General features: G+C 38.9%; 1 protein-coding gene across 2 annotated transcripts in view; it reads right to left on the bottom strand.

The window, feature by feature from the left end:
* The window catches only part of PARN (poly(A)-specific ribonuclease), a 226,455-nt gene that overhangs the window by 5,921 nt on the left and 202,584 nt on the right, over positions 1-17,950 (bottom strand). For both annotated transcript variants that reach the window (XM_077141737.1, XM_077141738.1), the window contains one exon: positions 16,399-16,592. In XM_077141737.1, the coding sequence (XP_076997852.1) occupies positions 16,399-16,592 (194 nt within the window). The remainder of the gene's footprint in view (positions 1-16,398; positions 16,593-17,950) is intronic.

Here is a 17,950-nt window from a genome sequence, read left to right as displayed (position 1 = left end):
GAGAGCCTTCTGCACCACATGCGGCAGCCCTGGTTAAAGGTCAAGGAATTGAAAGGCAGAAAGCTGGAGCCTGGCACAGAGCCCATAGGTACAAGGATGGGACCCTGGGACTAGGAAGTAAGTAAGCCAAGCCATGTTCCTTGGCCATGCCACCCTCACCAACACAGCCCTGTGACCAGCGAATCACCCTACACCCCACGCACCTGAACCTGGTCACCCCTCCCATTTCCCGTGCTCCAGGCACCCCCACCCCACCAGCCCCCAGTGCATGAACCTGCCCCCCACCCTCACTCCAAGTGCAGCCCAACCCACCTCTCTTGCACCCACCCTGAGCACTACTTCCCCTTCGCTGTTCCCTGCAGGCTGTTGCCAGTGCATAAAGGTTGCGGGTACCAACCTCCATACCTAGGGTACCCCTGCTCCACAAGCCCTATAGTGTCCCATAGCCTTACTCCTCCCCGCCTGAGCACTGTGCATTCGTTTACAGCCCTCCCAGGCCCTCACATGCACAGGGGCCCCAATCATGTCATTCAGCTCTGGGAACCACACCTTACAGCAGTCCTAGAACCACACATAAACACAGCCCTAGCCACACTTCCCAGCTCTGAGAAAGTACTGACCTGAGGAGCCGGGTCACATCTGTCCCCAGTGAAGAAGGCACAACACCAATCTGCTGCCACAGCTCTATGCATGTGTATGAAGGGCCCCATGCTGTAGACTAGCACACACCAAGGTTACGACCCCCAGACTGCTGAACGCGCACAGTTACATACTCCCTGGCCGCTGGGTGCCCACATTCACAAGCATCGGTGTAATATTCCCAACCTGCACCTGTATCTGTCCTGAAACAAATTACCACACTGAGTGCCCACCTGTGCCCTACTCCCTGCTGTACAACCATTCCACAGACACAAGGCCTTAGATTACTGAAAGAAATCAACTCCCAAAGTGGATCAATCCATGACTGATTAACATGCCACGAAGACAGCAGATCATCACTAAGCATATCACAACGTAGACAGATATAGCCCTACCTAAAGACGTAATTAAAACACCAGAGGAGACACAGATGCTGGAACAACCAATCAAAGATGTTCATACAACTCTACTTAACAAAATAAGTGACCGCAAATGACATAAAGGAGATCAACAAGACAGCAGAAGAGCATAAAGAGGTATTTGAAAGAATAAACAAAAACAGCAGAGATCACAGAGATTAAAGACCCTGTTGAGCAAATAAAAAACATGCTAAAGGTACACAATACCAGATTTGAAGAGAGAGAAGAAAGAATAAGTGATATAGAGTATAGGATAATTGACTTCGAAGACTCAAAACAGCAAATGGCAAAAAAGATGGAAAAAATTGAATGGGAACTCAGGGAAATGATAGACAAAACAAAGTGCACAAATATAAGAATCACTGGTGTCCCAGAAGGAGAAGAGAGGAGTAAAGGGCTAGGAAGAGTAGCTGAGGATATAATGGGGGAAAACTTCCCAACCCTCATAAAGGACATAAATACATAAGTCAAAGAAGTCCAACAAACTCCAAACAGAATAAATCCAAATAGGCCTTCCCCAAGACACATACTAATCAGTCTGTCAAATGTGGAAGAGAAGCAGAAAATCCTGAAAGCAGCAAGAGAAAAACAATCTACTACATACACGGGAAATAAAAGAAGACTGAGTTCACACTACTCAACTAGCACCCTGGAGGCGAGAAGGCAGTGGTATGATATATTCAAGATCCTCAAAGAGAAAGACTTCAAGCCAAGAATTCTGTACCCAGCCAAACTGTCCTTTAAAACTGAGGGAGAGATTAAAGTTTTCACAGACAAAGAAGTCCTGAAAGAACCTGTCAAAAAGAGACTGGCCCTACAAGAAATACTTACAGGAGTTCTGCCTGCTGAACAACAAAAAAAGACAGGAGAGGGAGGTTTGGAGGAAGGCACAGAAGTGAAGAGTACCACTAAGAGTAATTTAAAGAGTACAAAGAGAAAGAGGGAAAAGAATATATAGATCTGACAAATAAAATAAAAAAGATAACGTGGTAGAATCAAGAAATGCATTTTCAGTAATAACTGCGAATGGTAAAGGACTAAATATACCAATTAGAAGATACAGATTAGATTGGCAGAATGGATTAAGAAACATAATCCAGCTATATGCTGCTCACAAGAGATTCATCATAGATCAAAGGATACAAATAGATTGAAAGTGAAAGGATGGAAAAAGATTTTCCACGCAAGTTGTAACCAAAAGAAAGCAGGAGTAGCTATACTAGTATCAGACAAAATAGACTTTAAATGTAAAGACATCATAAGAGACAAAGAAGGACACTATATACTAATTAAAGGGTCAATTCACCAAGAAGATATAACAATCATAAATGTTTATGCTCTCAATCAAGGAGCTCCAAAGTACATGAGTCAGACACTGGCAAAATTGAAGGGAGTGACAGATGTTTTAACAACAACAGTAGGAGACTTCAATACACCTCTCTTCTTTCTAGAGAGACAACCAGACAGAAGATCAACAAGGAAATAGAGAAATTAAATAACTTGATAAATGAATTAGACCTAACAGACCCATTTGGGATGGGTCATTGCATCCCAAACCACAAGGTTTACATACTTCTCTAGTGCTCATGGAACATGCTCCAGGATAGATCATATGCTGGGGCACGAAACATGTCTTTATAAACATAAAAATACTGAAATTATGCAAAGCACTTTCTCTGATCACAAGGGGATAAAGTTGGATCACAATAACCACCAAAGAACGAGAACATTCACAAATTTATGGAGATTAAATAACACACTCTTAAACAACCAGTGGGTCAAAGAAGAAACTGCTAGAGAGATCAACAGTCATTTGGAGATGAATGAAAATGAGAATACAGCTTATCAGAACTTATGGGAGTGGCAAAGGCTGTGCTGAAAGGGAAATTTATTGCCCTAAATGCCTCTATTAAAAAACAAGAAAGAACAAAAATTGAGGACTGAACAGCAAACCTGGAGGAATTTGAGAAAGTACAGCAAACTAACTCCAAAGCAAATAGAAGAGAAATAACAATGATTAAAGGAGAGATAGATGAATGGGAGAACAAAAGAACAATAGAAAGAATCAATAAAAGCAAAAGTTGGTTCTGTGAGAAAATAAAAAAAATTGATGGGTCACTAGCAAGACTGACAAAGAAAAAAAGAGAGGGATGCAAATAAACAAAATCAGAAATGAGAAGGGGCGCATTACTACACACCCTGAAAAAACAAAAGAAATCATAAGAGGATACTATAACAACTATATGCCACCAAACTAGACAACTTAGATGAAATGGACAAATTCCTGGAGACACATAAACAAGCTACACAGACTCATGAAGAAATAGAAGCTCTCAATGAATCAATCACAAGTAAAGAGATTCAATCAGTCATCAAAAATCTTCCTACAAAGAAAAGCCCAGGGACAGATGGCTTCACAGGGGAACTGTATCAAACATTCCAGAAAGAACTAACACCAATCCTGCTCAAACTTTTCCAAAAAATTGAGGAAAAAGGAACTCTACCTAACTCATTTTATGAAGCTAATATCATTTTAATGCCAAAACCGGGTAAAGATGCAATAAGAAAAGAAAACTACAGGCCAATCTCCCTAATAACCATAGATGCAAAATTTCTCAATAAAATATTAGCAAATCAAATCCAACAGCACATTAAAAGAATTATACACCATGACCAAGTGGGGTTTATACCAGGAAAGCAAGGATGGTTCAACACAAGAAAATCAATTAATGTAATATAGCACATTAACACATCAAAAGGGAAAAATCACACAATCATCTCGATTGTGGAAAAAGCATTCAACAAAATTCAACATCCTTTTCTGATAAAAACACTCTAAAAGGTAGGAATCAAAGGTAACAACCTCAATATGATAAAGGGAATATATGAAAAACTGATAGCCAGCATCTTACTCAATGGAGAAAGACTGAAAACCTTCCCCCTAAGATCAGGTACAAGACAAGGATGCCCACTGTCACCACTATTATTCAACATTGTGCTAGAAGTACTAGCTAGAGCAATCAGGCAGGACAAAGAAATAAAAGACATCCAAACTGGAAAGGAAGTAAAACTCTCATTATTGGCAGATGATATGATACTATACTTGGAAGATTCTAGAAATCTATAGCAAAGTTACTTGAGCTAATAAACAAATTCAGCAAGGTAGAAGGATATAAAATTAATGTGCAAAAATCAGTAACATTTCTATACAGAAGCAATGACCTAGCTGAGGAGTTAGTTAAGGAAAAAATTCCATTCAAAATAGCAACTAAAACAATCAAATACTTAGGAATGAACTTAACTAGGAATGTAAAGGATTGTACACAGAAAAATACATAAAATTGCTAAAAGAAATCAAAGGAGATCTAAACAGGTGGAAAGACATTCCCTATTCATGGATAGGAAGTCTAAATATATTTAAGATGTAAATTCTCCCCAAATTGATCTACAGATTCAACACAATACCAATCAAAATTTCAACAACCTACTTTGAAGATTTGGAAAAACTACCAAATTCATCTGCAAGGGAAAGAGACCACGAATAGCTAAATGCATCCTAAAAAAGAAGAATGAAGTGGGAGGATTAACATTCCCTGACTTTTAAACCTATAATAAAGCCATAGTGGTCAAAAAGCATGGTACTGGCACAAAGACAGAAGCACTGACCAATGGAATCAAATTGAGAGTGCAGAAATAGACCACCAAATCTATGGTCAACTGATTTTTTTTGACAAGGCACCGAAATCCTCTGAACTGGGACAAAATAGTTTTTTCAATAATTGGGCATGGAAGAACTGGATATCAATAGCCAAGAGAATGAAAGAGGACCCCTATCTTATACCCTACACAAAAATTAACCCAAAGTAGATCAAACTCCTAAATATAAGAACTTAAGTACCATAAAGCCCCTAGAGGAAAATGTAGGGAAACATCTTCAAGACCTAGTAATAGGAGGTAGCTTCCTAAACTTTACACCCAAATCACAAGCAACAAAAGAAAAAATAGATAAAAGGGAACTCCTCAAAATCAAATGCTTCTGCACCTCAAAAGACTTTGTCAAAAAGGTGAAGAGGCAGCCAACTCAATGGGAGAAAATATTTGGTAATCACATATCAGACAAAAGTTTGATTTCTGGTATATACAAAGAAATCACACAGCTCAACAACAAAAGAACAAACAACCCAATTATAAAATGGGCTAAAGATATGAACAGGCATTTTTCTGAAGAGCAAATACAGATAGCTCAAAAGCACATGAAGAGGTGCTCATTTTCCTTGGCTATAAGGGAAATACAGATCAAGACTACAATGAGATACCACCCCACACCTATAAGAATGGCTGCTATTAAACAAACAGGAAACTATAAATGTTGGAGAGGATGTGGAGAAACTGGGACACTTATGCACTGCTGGGAATGAGCCACTATGGAAGGACTGTTTGGTGGTTCCTTAGGAAACTAAATATCAAGTTGCCCTATGACCCAGCAATAGCACTACTTGGTACATACCTAGGAGAGCTGAAAGCAACGACACAGACATTTGCCCACCAGTGTTCATAGCAGCATTACTCTCAATGGCCAAAGGATGGAAACAAACCAAATGCCCATCAATAGATGAGTGTATCAACAAAATGTGATTATTTACATATGATGGAGTATTATGCAGCACTAAGACAAAGTGAGGTCCTGAAGCACATGACAAGATAGATGAGCCTTGAGGACATAATGCTGAGCAAAATTAGCCATCACAAAGGGATAGATACTGTATGATTCCACTTTTATGACCAGAATAAAGGTATAATCAGAGGCTTATAATACAGAATATGGGGGCTTAGAGATACATAGAAACTAAAGATGGGTGAACCATTAGCTAATGAGGCTGAACTTCAATGTAAGGGAATAGATAGGAGTGAAGGTGATTCTCTAGTGGGTCTAGAAGTAATATTACCATATTGAAGATGAACAGGAATGAAAGGGGTTGTATAGACCTACATGTCCCAAAGATTCAAACTATAAATATGAATTAGTTCTTGTAAGAATTACTTCAAAGATAAGATTCTTGTATAAAGAGTGTTTAAGTAAAGGGTACAGAGGGGAAACTGCTATTGCATGCTATGAGCTATGTTCAAAAGGAAACCATCAGCACTACCACAGCAACAGCAGAGGTAAATAATGGATGAGGGACAATAATTAAGAGGAGGTTTAGATTTCCTATTTGGTGAGGGTGTGTTTATTGGTGTTCTTTTTCTTGGGAAGAATGAAACTATTTAAAATTGAGAATGTTGATGGACTGTGGACTTTGGGCCCTCTACATGATGACCGATGAAAGCAGGTGGCTGAAGGATACACTGATGGAGAAGTAGATAGGCAAATACTGGTGCATACTTATGAACGAAGGTTGTGCTGTTACAAAAAGGAACAAAGTCGTGAGGCATCCAATGATGTGAATGAACATGTGGGACATTTGGTGAGACTAAATAAGCCAGTAACAAAAGAACAACAATGTTATGGTCACCTTTAAAAAATGCTTATAAGAAAACAGGCCTAGATTGTAAGCTTTTAGAGCAGACACATTAAGTCCAGAGTAGTGATTATTATTTCTGGATTTTGAGAGGGTGTTTTATATATATGACCTGATATTTAGAGAGAAGAACAAAGCCGAACAGGTTGGGGTTAAAGTAATTGAAAACACAGGGGTAAGGAAGACAGTGTCTATATTTTAGAACCACACATACTCTTTGAGACCAATGGAAGAAAGTTTTATTTGATCTACCGAAATTTTCTGTAGTGCATAATATAATTCAACCTATCTGTATAGCTCATTTGAACAATTGAAACACAGGGAGCCAGAATAAGAAAGCGGTCCTTTAATTCTGTGTAGATTATTGTAATGTCTGGAAAGATCCTAGAGTATATTAAACAGATATTCAAAAAGTATTGGCAAAGTACCCTAAGGGAGAGGAGAAAGAACATGGAACTATTAAACCTTACCATCAGGAAATCCCCTGATACTGTATCAAACTTTAAGGATACCCAAATCAATAGGCAGGCCCTCAATCATGAGGCTTACTCTTGTGAAGCTTATGTAGGTAGCAGAGAAGCTTAGACTACCTATAGGCATGCCTAAGAGTTACTTCTGGAGGACCTCTTTTGTTGCTCAGATGTGGCATCAGTCTCTCTAAGCCCAAATCTGCAAGTGAAAACGTGGGACATGACATCCAGGGTTGAAAGTCTCACTGGAGACATGGGAGATGGCTCCCAGGGCTGAATTCAGACCTGGCACCGTGGGATCAACAATTCCAATCTGACCAAAAGGGGGAAAAGAAATGTAATTAATAAAGTATCAGTGGCAGAGAGCTCAAAAGAGTCGAGAGGCTACTCTGGAGGTTGCTCTTACACAAGCTTCAGGTAGCCCTTGCTACCTATTATAACCTGGCAATCCCCAACCAAGACCATTCCAGCCAATCCTAAAGAACATCTAGGGCAATATGTAAGATTCCATAAGGTTTCCATGCACTATAGTAACTTTTCAGAAACCTACAACCCCCAGTTGGATCCCTGGTCCAGATAAGCCCTGAAACCCAGCCCAGTCTCTCCAGAACATCAGACAGTTCCATCCCCCTACCCCATATTAGTGACAGACCCTTCCAATATAAAAAATTTAGAATTGTCATAGCCCAAACAACCCCAATGAGAGGTATGGAAAGATCAAAGGTGATGGTGGAATTATACATGGAAGACAGGATTTAACAAATCAATATGAATGCTGAACCATCAAATTGATATCTCTTTTAGTATCCAGTACTATAGAGCAGCTATGAGCAAAAACCTAAAATTGTGAAACTGTAACTCACATCAAAGTCTGAAATATGTTCTACAACTAATTGTGGTACTGTGCTTTGAAAATTATAGCTTTTTGGTATATACGTTCTTTTTCACACACACAAAAAAAAAGACAGAAAAAAAGTCGATTGTGATGGTAAAAAAATTTAAGCCCTCTACCCTCCTATATTCTGGAGCAGCTAGAAGGAAAAATATGAGAGGATTGTTTGGTAGCTGACAAACTCTGGGATCTGTCCTGTAACCACTTGTTGAAGGGTGCTTTGAAAACTATTGCTTTTTTATTTCTCTGTTTTGTATATATGTTATACTACACAATAAAAAAAGTTAAAAAATTTACATATCAAAGAAATATTATAGTAGCCAATTTAGTCATGCTGAATAAGTTAAAAGTGACATCTCCAAATGTGGAGAATTGAGGTGAATTAAAACCAACTGACTAGTCACATGTTTGAAACACCAGGAATCTCTTTCAACATGGCTCAGAAAAACTCCACCAACAAGATCTTTGCTACACATCAAAGGCACAGTAGCACCAAATTCACAGCGGAGCAGCTGATAATCCTCATTGACATTTTCAACCAAAAACCTTACCTGGGCTATGCTACCAAACAAAAACTTGCTTTAGAAATTAACACCTTAGAGTCTAGAATCTAGATCTGACTTCAGAATCGAAGAGTGAGACACTCATTGTGGAGAACAGAACCCTGAGCAAGCCTTAGAATCAAGTCAAGCCCACAGGCAGGACCCTGCTGCAGAGACTGAAGTTGGAGAAGCCAGATAGTGCTGCACCTCCTGTACCTCCTGGCAGTTATGTACTCTCACCAGGGCGTTCAAGAACAATCCGTACCCTGGGATTGATTCCAGAGAACAACTTGCTAAAGCAATTGGGTTTTCAGAGTAAAGGTTTCACATACAAAGAAAAAGAGAACTTGGTGAGATATAGGACAAATACAAGACAAGGCACAAGATCTCTGAGAAGAGAGAGTTCAATGCACAGAAGCTACACAAAATATCACCAACCTCACTAGCAACTGTTTTATTTCTCTAGAGCCAAATGAGGGGGCATAGAAACAAGTCCGGTGTATCTGATATCATTCTGAGCCCCAAATCTTTCTCACTCTTCCTGGGAATGCATTCTTCCTCTGAGACCACAAGTTGAACATTATGGAAGGGGCAAGCAGCAGAGACAGGTCCAAGAGGCACTCTACTCACTGAACACTTACTGATTACAAAAGGAAAACTGGTAAATTTGTATTGGAGAAACCTGACAGACTCCATCTTAACCAAGTGCTCGAAATTTGTTTTACCAACAATAACACGGACTGACATGAGATGCCTCCTGATATAAAACATCTAAGAAAGACACAACATCCTTTCTGTGGTTTTAATGCCAAAAGTGCGCATGCTTAATTTAATCATAAGGAAACATCAGACAAGCAGAATTGAGTGACATTCTACAAAATAACAGATTTGTGCCTTTCAACAATGGACTGCATAATTACAATAAAGATGGAGAGAAACAGTTGAGAGAAGAAAAGATAAACTGCTAAAATCAACCATTATTTTAGCATTTGTAATCTGTACCCACTGCTAGGCAGGGCTGGGAAAGGGGGTGTGGTATGGCATGTCATCATACGCAGCCAAGCAGCTCCCATGAAGCGCTACTGAGAAGTAACGGAATCCTGGTTTGACCATTTTACTAGCCAATGACTTTGAACAAGTGTCATTTCCTCATCTATAAAATGGAACTAATACTACTTTATATCTCACAACTTCTGTAACATGGTAGAGCTCCTGGCACTAAGTTGTTTTTTTTTTCAATTAAAAAATTTTTTTTTAAATATAACAGACAAACACGAACATTCTTACCATAGGATCATTCCATTCTTGGTATATAATCAATAACTCATAACATCATCACATAGTTATACATTCATCACCATGATCATTTCTTAGAAAAAGAAGTAAAAAGAAAAAAGAAAAAAACTCATTCATACCATACCCCTTACCCCTCCCTCTCACTGTCTGTAGTATTTTCATCTATTCAATATATTTTAGCCTTTGTTTCCCCTATTTTTTTCTATACCCCTTACCTCTCCCTTTTATTGATCACTAGCATTTCAATATACTTATTTTAACATTTGTTCCCCCTATTATTTATTTATTTTTAATCTATAAGTTTTTAATGAACATTTGGTCCTTTTCCTTTATCAGAAGGCAGCTCAATACTGAACATGGTGGTGCCCCAGGAAAGCCAAGAGCCTGCGGACAAGTAGAGATGCTCTTTCATAGTCTAAAATGTACAACTACTGGGCAAGAATGATGTATACGGAGGGACCAGAACTTTAGGAGTCATCTAAAGGAGACCCTGATGAGAGGCGAATTGCCAATGCTCTTTCCAGTACTTTCCAAAAAAGTGCTGTAGAGTGATGAAGGATCAGTCTCAAAACTAGTAAATAAGGAGCTATGGTCAGCTTTTCAGAGAACTCATTTTCATCACCCTGTTTCTTACTAGAGCGCAAAGAATTATTCAGAAACAATTTTTCTTTACAAAAAGACACTTAAGGATGTCTGCCTCTTGTTATGATAGAGTTCAATGCATACCTTACATCACACAAAAACTAACTCAAAATGGACTACAGACCTAAACATAAAACCTAGAAGCAGAAAATTTCTAGAAGAAAACACAGAAGAAAATCTTTGGAACTCTAAGTCAGGCAAAGATTTTATATAAGTGACACCAAAGACAATCTATAAAAGAAAAAAAACTGATAAACTGAACTTCATCAAAATTAAAAACTTCTACTCTTCAAAAGATACTGTTAAGGAAATGAAAAGCCACAAACTGAAAGAAAATATGTGCAAAATACTCATAAAGGAAAGAACTCCCAAAATCTTAGTAAGAAGAAAACAATGGGCTAACATTGTTAGCAATGCTACCAATGAAAAAAAATGGGCTAACAATTTGAACAGACACTTCATCAAAGAAGAGATCTGGAGAGCAAATATAGGACATGTGAAAATGCTTAACATCATTTAGTCATTAGGAAAAAACAATTTAAAGCCACAATGAGGCACTACTATATATCTTCATAGTGGCAAAAATACAAACAAACAAAACAGCCAATAGGAAGTACTGGTGAGAGGCAGAATGAATGGACACTGTACACTGTGGGGAGGGGGTGGTATGCAAAAATGATGCCACCACTCCAGAAAACAGAGTGGTTGTTTCTTATAAAGTTCAATATATACTTACCATATGCAAGCAATTCTACTTCTAGGTACTAACCCAAACAAATGAAAACTCAGCTCATGCAAAAACCTTACTCAAATGTTTACAGCATTTGATTCTTACTTGCCTAAAACCTGGTAACAACCGAAATGTCCCTGAATTGGTGGGTGGCTAAACAGCAATATGCCCATAAGATGGAACACTACTCAGTAACAATAAGGAATAAACCACGGGATACATGCAACGACATGGATGAATCTCAGATGGATTATGCCAAACAAAAGAAGCTAGACTCAAAAGGTTCCCTATTTTATGATTCCACTTCTGCGTCTGGGAATGGAACCATTATAATGATAGGAGCAGTTCAATGGTTGCCAGGATCTGAGGGCAGGGGAGGGACTGACTGCAAAGGAACATGAGGGCATTTTCTAGGGCGAGAGGACTATTCTATATCTTGATGACTGTGGTAGTTTTGTGACCATACACATTTGTCAAGGCTCATCAACTATACGCAGAAGTGATGGCTTTTGGGCGGGCCACGGTGGCTCAGTAGGCAGAGTCCTCGCATGCCATGCCAGAGACCCAGGTTCGATTCCTGGTGCCTGCCCATGCAAAAAATAAATAAATAAATAAAAGTGATGGATTTTATTGTTTATAAACTGTATTTCAATAAAGCTGATCCCGTAAAAGACATTAAGGTGCTGGCAAAATAAATCCAACAAAATTTTAATATGAAATATTAGGCAACATTAAAATTGGTTTGGCCAAGAGTTTCTAAAATGGGAAAAACAAAATACAAAATTGCATATGCAAGTATGATGTCAACTGTGCAGAGAAATGGTAGGGACAGAAAAAACAGAGTATCCAGTGCTACCTCTTTATACATTTTTTGCATTTTACAAATTTTCATGGTGAGTACATTATTTTAACAATAACAACAACAAAAGAAATTAAGAAGTAGTAGTAAACACAAAATATTATTGTTTTTGCTTATTTACACTTTCAAATAACTGGAGTTGAAAGAGAAACTGAGAGAGGTTAGCTCCGGGAGCTGCCAGGAAGAACAGAGGGGAAGGCACAATGTTACTGGAGCATGCTGTCCTCAAGCACAGCACACACCTCGTTTGCCACGTGTGAGCTGTAAACCCCATATGTAAGCTGTATGACAAGGTGCTTGGGAGGCCCTGGCCTTCTTCAGCATAGTCTCTCAGGTGACCAACTGCAGCGACTGTACAGCTTGTTTCTGACTTTAATGAGACCTGTAATAGCATGAGGAGACTGCTGCTCTAAGGAGATTCTAAATTTTTGTACTATAACCCTAAGGGTTTAAGGCTGAAAAATTCAAAAGATTATTCAAGACTACAATAAAATCCACGGTTCTTGGCAAACTAATGTGTTGTAAGGGATGGGGGGGAGACATGTAACAGCTTCTCTATTTACATGACAAAAAATAACCATTAGCTCCATGTATCTTCTTTTGGCATCCCTCCATAAAAAATGTGTAGCCACCTTGCTGATGGAATCTCCAACTATTGCACCACCCAATAGTATTCTGAGATGGTCAGCCCAGCTAGCAGCAGGCCACTGTGTGTTGGTCCTGCAATTTCTTGGAGAAGTGAGGAGGTGAGATTGAGGTTGGGGATTCTCCAGGCCCCGGAAGATTATTTACCATACTTGGCAAGAACAAGTGTGCTAAGGGAACTCATCCATTAAACATGGTCCTAGAATAGTTTACTGAAGCATAAATGGCACATAGAGCTGTTTTCCTTTAGGTATCAATGATGAACTACACCTTGAATTCTTTAGAGAAAAAGTAGACAGCACTACCAAACAACATTAACCATAATAAATATAAAACAAGGGACTTACACTATACATTCGCTTTCTGAAAATAGGATAGAGAAATATTTACTGAGTATGTACTATACAAAATAGAAGCCCCAACGGTGGTGGGGATGGTTAGTTACTTTGATATTACATGGCTTTTAAGTTATGAGAGTCCAGGTAGGTAATTGTTTCTGATCTAGAACAACTATAAAAACTACTCAGCCTTGTCAAGAATTCTTTGCTTCCTCTAAAGTTTGGAACATTTCATACAGGGGCAGAGTGATGTAATGTGAGGTTTGGAGTCAGCACTCCACGCCCCAGCCAAAAACTCTGATGTTGCAGGTTGTAACTGTGTCTCAGCTTCTTTCCTACAAAGTGGAAATAGCAATACCTTCAATCTTATTGGTTTTTTTTTTTAAGGACCAAACAAGATAATAAAGGTAGTTCCTAGCACAATGCCTGGCCCACAGTAGGAACTCATTAATTGACCCATTTCCTTTGCTGTCTATTTAGTCATTTGTTATCTGGGAAGGGTCTAGTACTTAACTCAGTATTTTAGACACCAAAATACATAATAGATGTCATGGACTTGCCTTAATCATGGCATTTTCTCAGCCTTAGAACTGTAAACTTGCAACTTAATAAACTTTCCCTTTTTAAAAGACACAAAAAAAAAAAGTACAACAGAATACATACTCTGTGTTTGATTCAACGAGCATCAGTTGTTCCAGGATTGCTGCAATCCACTATATTCCATGGTGCTAGATTTTCTATTTCCTCTTTGGGAAAACAGAAAATTCCTTACTAGTGGAGAGTGGAACACTGTCTTTAGTCTTTCATACCCTCATGACAGTGCTGGGGACTCACCTGATCTAATGAACAGTGTGAGCACCTGTCAAGTTGCTCCCTAAGTGTTAGAGCTCAGCTTCCATGCCATGCAACTTTTTTCCACAGGCCTTTCTCACACTCTACCGTACACTATACATGGTTCCTGGGAACACCAGAACTCTGCCCTCCCAGCCCCTGGTACACTTTGAATACCTCTGACAGTTGAATAGAGATCCTTAACAGAATGTGAACTTTGTACTTTTATTCATTGTAGGACTTTATTAAAGTAACCCAGCAATCAAAATTGGTTGATTCAACATGTTCAGCCCCTGATATCTTTTTTTTTTTTTTTTTTTTTTTTTTACATTTTCTTGTTTTTTTTTTTATTGTATTCTGTTTCTCCGTTTTTGTTACATGGGCTGGGGCCGGGAATCGAACCGAGGTCCTCCGGCATAGCAGGCAAGCACTTTGCCCGCTGAGCCACCGCGGCCCGCCCAGCCCCTGATATCTTGACCTACATCCTGCTGACACTAATAGGATTAAATGTTTAAAACAAACTAGGTTAAAAGAATCCATTAAACTTCCATCCTTGTACTCATGCCTTCTCTGTGAATGGTGACCCAGAAGAAAGCTCAATTCTCTCAAGTTCCCTGATTCAATTAAAAGTTGTCAAGATGTTTCTTTTGCTTTCTTTCTCTTTTAGCACTGACAAAGTACAAAATCTACAATTTTTTTTATAGCTCAAATCTTGTGGCAGTGACAGCGTTATTGTCAATGAGAAGGAAAAGAAACTATTTAAAATACAGTATTATAAATTCACCCCCCTAAATAAGTTATAGAAAGTTTTCACTTAAAACGATGAAAGACATAAAAGGAGCTAATCTATTAAGGCAGTCTATTACTCTTTAATTTTAATATCTTTAAAATTATGATGATATAAAAGGGAAAAAAGCTTGTCCCTGAGAAGTAATAAATAAGCTGAAAAATCTAAAAGGCAATGAGATATCAAGACAAGGAATACAAAAAGTGACACTCCCCCCCCCAAATAATTCATGTTTAGATTCTAAAAGTCATTCTAGCATTTCATACTTAGTATCTGTTGAACAAGTACAATGTGGCAGTGGTAACAAGGTATCAGAAATGAAGACTAGGTGCGCTACAGATTAAAAGCTTTCCTAATATTTAATTTAGGGAAAGGGGAGGAGGACAAGTAAAGGGAGATACCCAGATTCAAGGAGACAGCTAAAACATACCATCAAGGCTTCAAACAAGAACTTAAGTTTCATTTAAAATTGAGCTGCAGCACAACACATGAAAGGCAAATGCAACTTTCTGCTTCTTCGATTTCATTAATATCAATGAGATTCAGAAAACATGATAGAAGGGGCCACATGCAAAAAGGGAAGTAATGAAAGCACAGTAAATTCTTAGCTGGCATATGAATCAAGTTCCACTGCTTAACTAATCACTTTCCTTTGATTTTACTATTAGTTCTGCTAACTGAGGCAACCGTCCAGATGTGGGATAAAAGAGAATAAGAGTGACATCTATGTCAGTGCACTTCTGATTCTGAGGAGACACCACATAACCATAGTTAAAAGCAACAAATTTCTGATCCAACAGACTTGAGGGTTGTGTGACCTTGAGCAAGCACGTTATTCTTTTAGGTCTCTGTCTTCTGACCTGTCAAGTAGACAGTGATGACAATCTCAAAAACGTAAATGGAAGAATTTCTGGAAAGCATTAAGTTCCATGCTGGATGCTTATCAAGCACTCAGTTAGCAGGAGCTGAAAGTATTAGTATTACTGCTGCCTGACCATGGTATGGCCACCTGTCCCTCAGCAGCAGCAAAGGGGCCTTTCATAAACATTCACTGGCATGTGCTCTGCACTGCACTAGGGGCTGAGTCAGGTCACACACATTCCCTAGCACATCTGGGTAACGGAGAGGACGGGTGATTTGGTTTCAGGAAAGCCTGGGGTCACTTTCAGTGCTGCTTCTTATTAGTGACAGGGACCTACACATGTTTCTTAGCCCATGTGAGGCCAGCATCCACACCGCTAAAACAGGGATAATAAATCCCAACCTCAGGGCTGTTGTAAAAATGAAACATAATAGAGAGAAAAAGCTCCTACTACTACAAAGGAGGACCTCACCATGTGTTAATTTGTCTCCTTTGCTCCCTATATAATTTTACTTATGAGAGAAATCTAGATGCCTGGAGCTCTGCTGGAAACACAGTGAAAACCCTGCTGTTGCAAATAATATGTAGGGGAGCAGTCTTCTGTGCAAATGTAAATGTACATTTTTAATATTAAGACTACTTTAAACACATAAGTAAATCATGGAAGAGAGAGACATTTCCAAAATAGACTACTTATATCTTGAATGGGGAGTTTCCCAACAGGCGTTACCCTACCAGAGCCAGGCTTTTTAGGGATTCCATGCTGAGCTTTATATGTTCCAATTAAACAGATCCTAAAAACATCTGGTCCTGTGAAGGAATACATGGGCTCTGGCACCAACCGAAGCCTTGCTGTAATTTCTTCCCCCAAATTATGAGTTTCTAGAGCATTTAAAAAGTAGAACTTTAGCAAGATCCAATACCGACCTGCTGGAGAAAAATCCTTCTTCATTCTTTTTAATTTCTTAGACTTTTTCCTCCCTTCTGAGAGGGATTCTGTACAGGAATCTGTCTGCTCAAGCTCAGCGTCAGAAACCTCCCCTGACTCTCTGTCCTCCGGTCCAGCTTCTGCGTGACTGGGACTCAGATTTCTCTTTCCTAGGGTGCTGGTGCCTGTAAAACTGAAACACAAAGTGGTACAACGTGAAAGGTGTTAAGAGGAAGAGGAAGACCAGCCTGTAAAAATATTTTAATACTCTTAATTCTATTAACACTTAACTAGGAATCAGCAACACTGGAAGCTCCTGCCTGTGTGTGAAATGAAAGACCTGATTATGAACTGAAGTCTAAAAGTTTACCCATGATGAGTGTATAGATGGAGACAAGCTGCTCCTAAATTCTACAAGAAAAGTATTGGTCTCTACTTGAGTAGAGCTACCATAACAAAGTAGTAATTTTCATTACATCAAGCCAGAAATTGGCATTATTACATTCATGATTAGTTAGCAACCTAATGGCTGCACAGGGGAGACGGCTCCTTGAATGGATCAGTGAACACGCTGCTCACTGTACATGGGACATACATATAGTATGTCCCACCTTCATGCAATTCTCTTCCAAAGGTGACTTGTTAAATGGTGATTAAACCCGGTTTCATTTTGAAAGCTTCACAGAATTTGACATGGTGAATGAACAAGTCAGTTAATGTGTCCTGGTTTTTCTTTGAGAAAATTTGTTCCCTGAACTATAACTTGATAAAGGCAGTGTGAGTACTGTTTCCTTCTAAGTGGTTCTCAAACACAGATTTTTTTTCTTGTTACAGTGAGAGAGAGGAAGAGAGAGAAGGTTTAGGGAAGGAGGGAATGAACACGAATACAGTCTGTGCTGGTTTGAAAGGATTATGCACCCTAGAAAAGCCATGTTTTAATCCTGATCCATCCACAGGATAGATCCCTATTTAGCACTATAGATTGGAAACTTGATCAGATTATCTTCAATGATGTGTGGTGTGCCCAATTGTGGGTATTAGTCTTTGATTAGAGGGAGCTGTGACTCCACCCATTACCAGTGGGTCTTGATTAGTTTACTGGAATCCTTTAAAAGAGGAAACACTTTGGAAAAAACTTAAGAGCCACCATAGAGCCCATGCAGCCAGAGACCTTTGGAGATGAAGAAGGAAAACATCTCTGGGGGGACTTCATGAAAGAAGAAGCCTGGAGAGAAAGCTAGCAGATATCACCATGTTTGCCATGTGTCTTTCCAGTTGAGAGAGAAACCCTGGACTTTATTAGCTTTCTGGAACCAAGGTATCTTTCCCTGGATGCCTTAGATTGGACACTTCTATAGCCTTGCTTTAATATGGACATTTTCACAGCTATAGAACTATAAACTTGGAATTTAATAAATTCCCCCTTTTAAAAGCCGTTCTGTTTCTGGTATATTGCATTCCAGCAGCTAGCAAACTAGAACACAGTCCTATCAGGTTTCCCAGGGAAATGAACACCTTAAAATTTTACATAAAAAACTCTGGTTACTCAAT

Source organism: Tamandua tetradactyla, chromosome 23 (genome assembly GCF_023851605.1).
Source record: "Tamandua tetradactyla isolate mTamTet1 chromosome 23, mTamTet1.pri, whole genome shotgun sequence".
NCBI lineage: Eukaryota > Metazoa > Chordata > Mammalia > Pilosa > Myrmecophagidae > Tamandua > Tamandua tetradactyla.
This window is presented reverse-complemented; position numbering and strand designations above follow the sequence as displayed.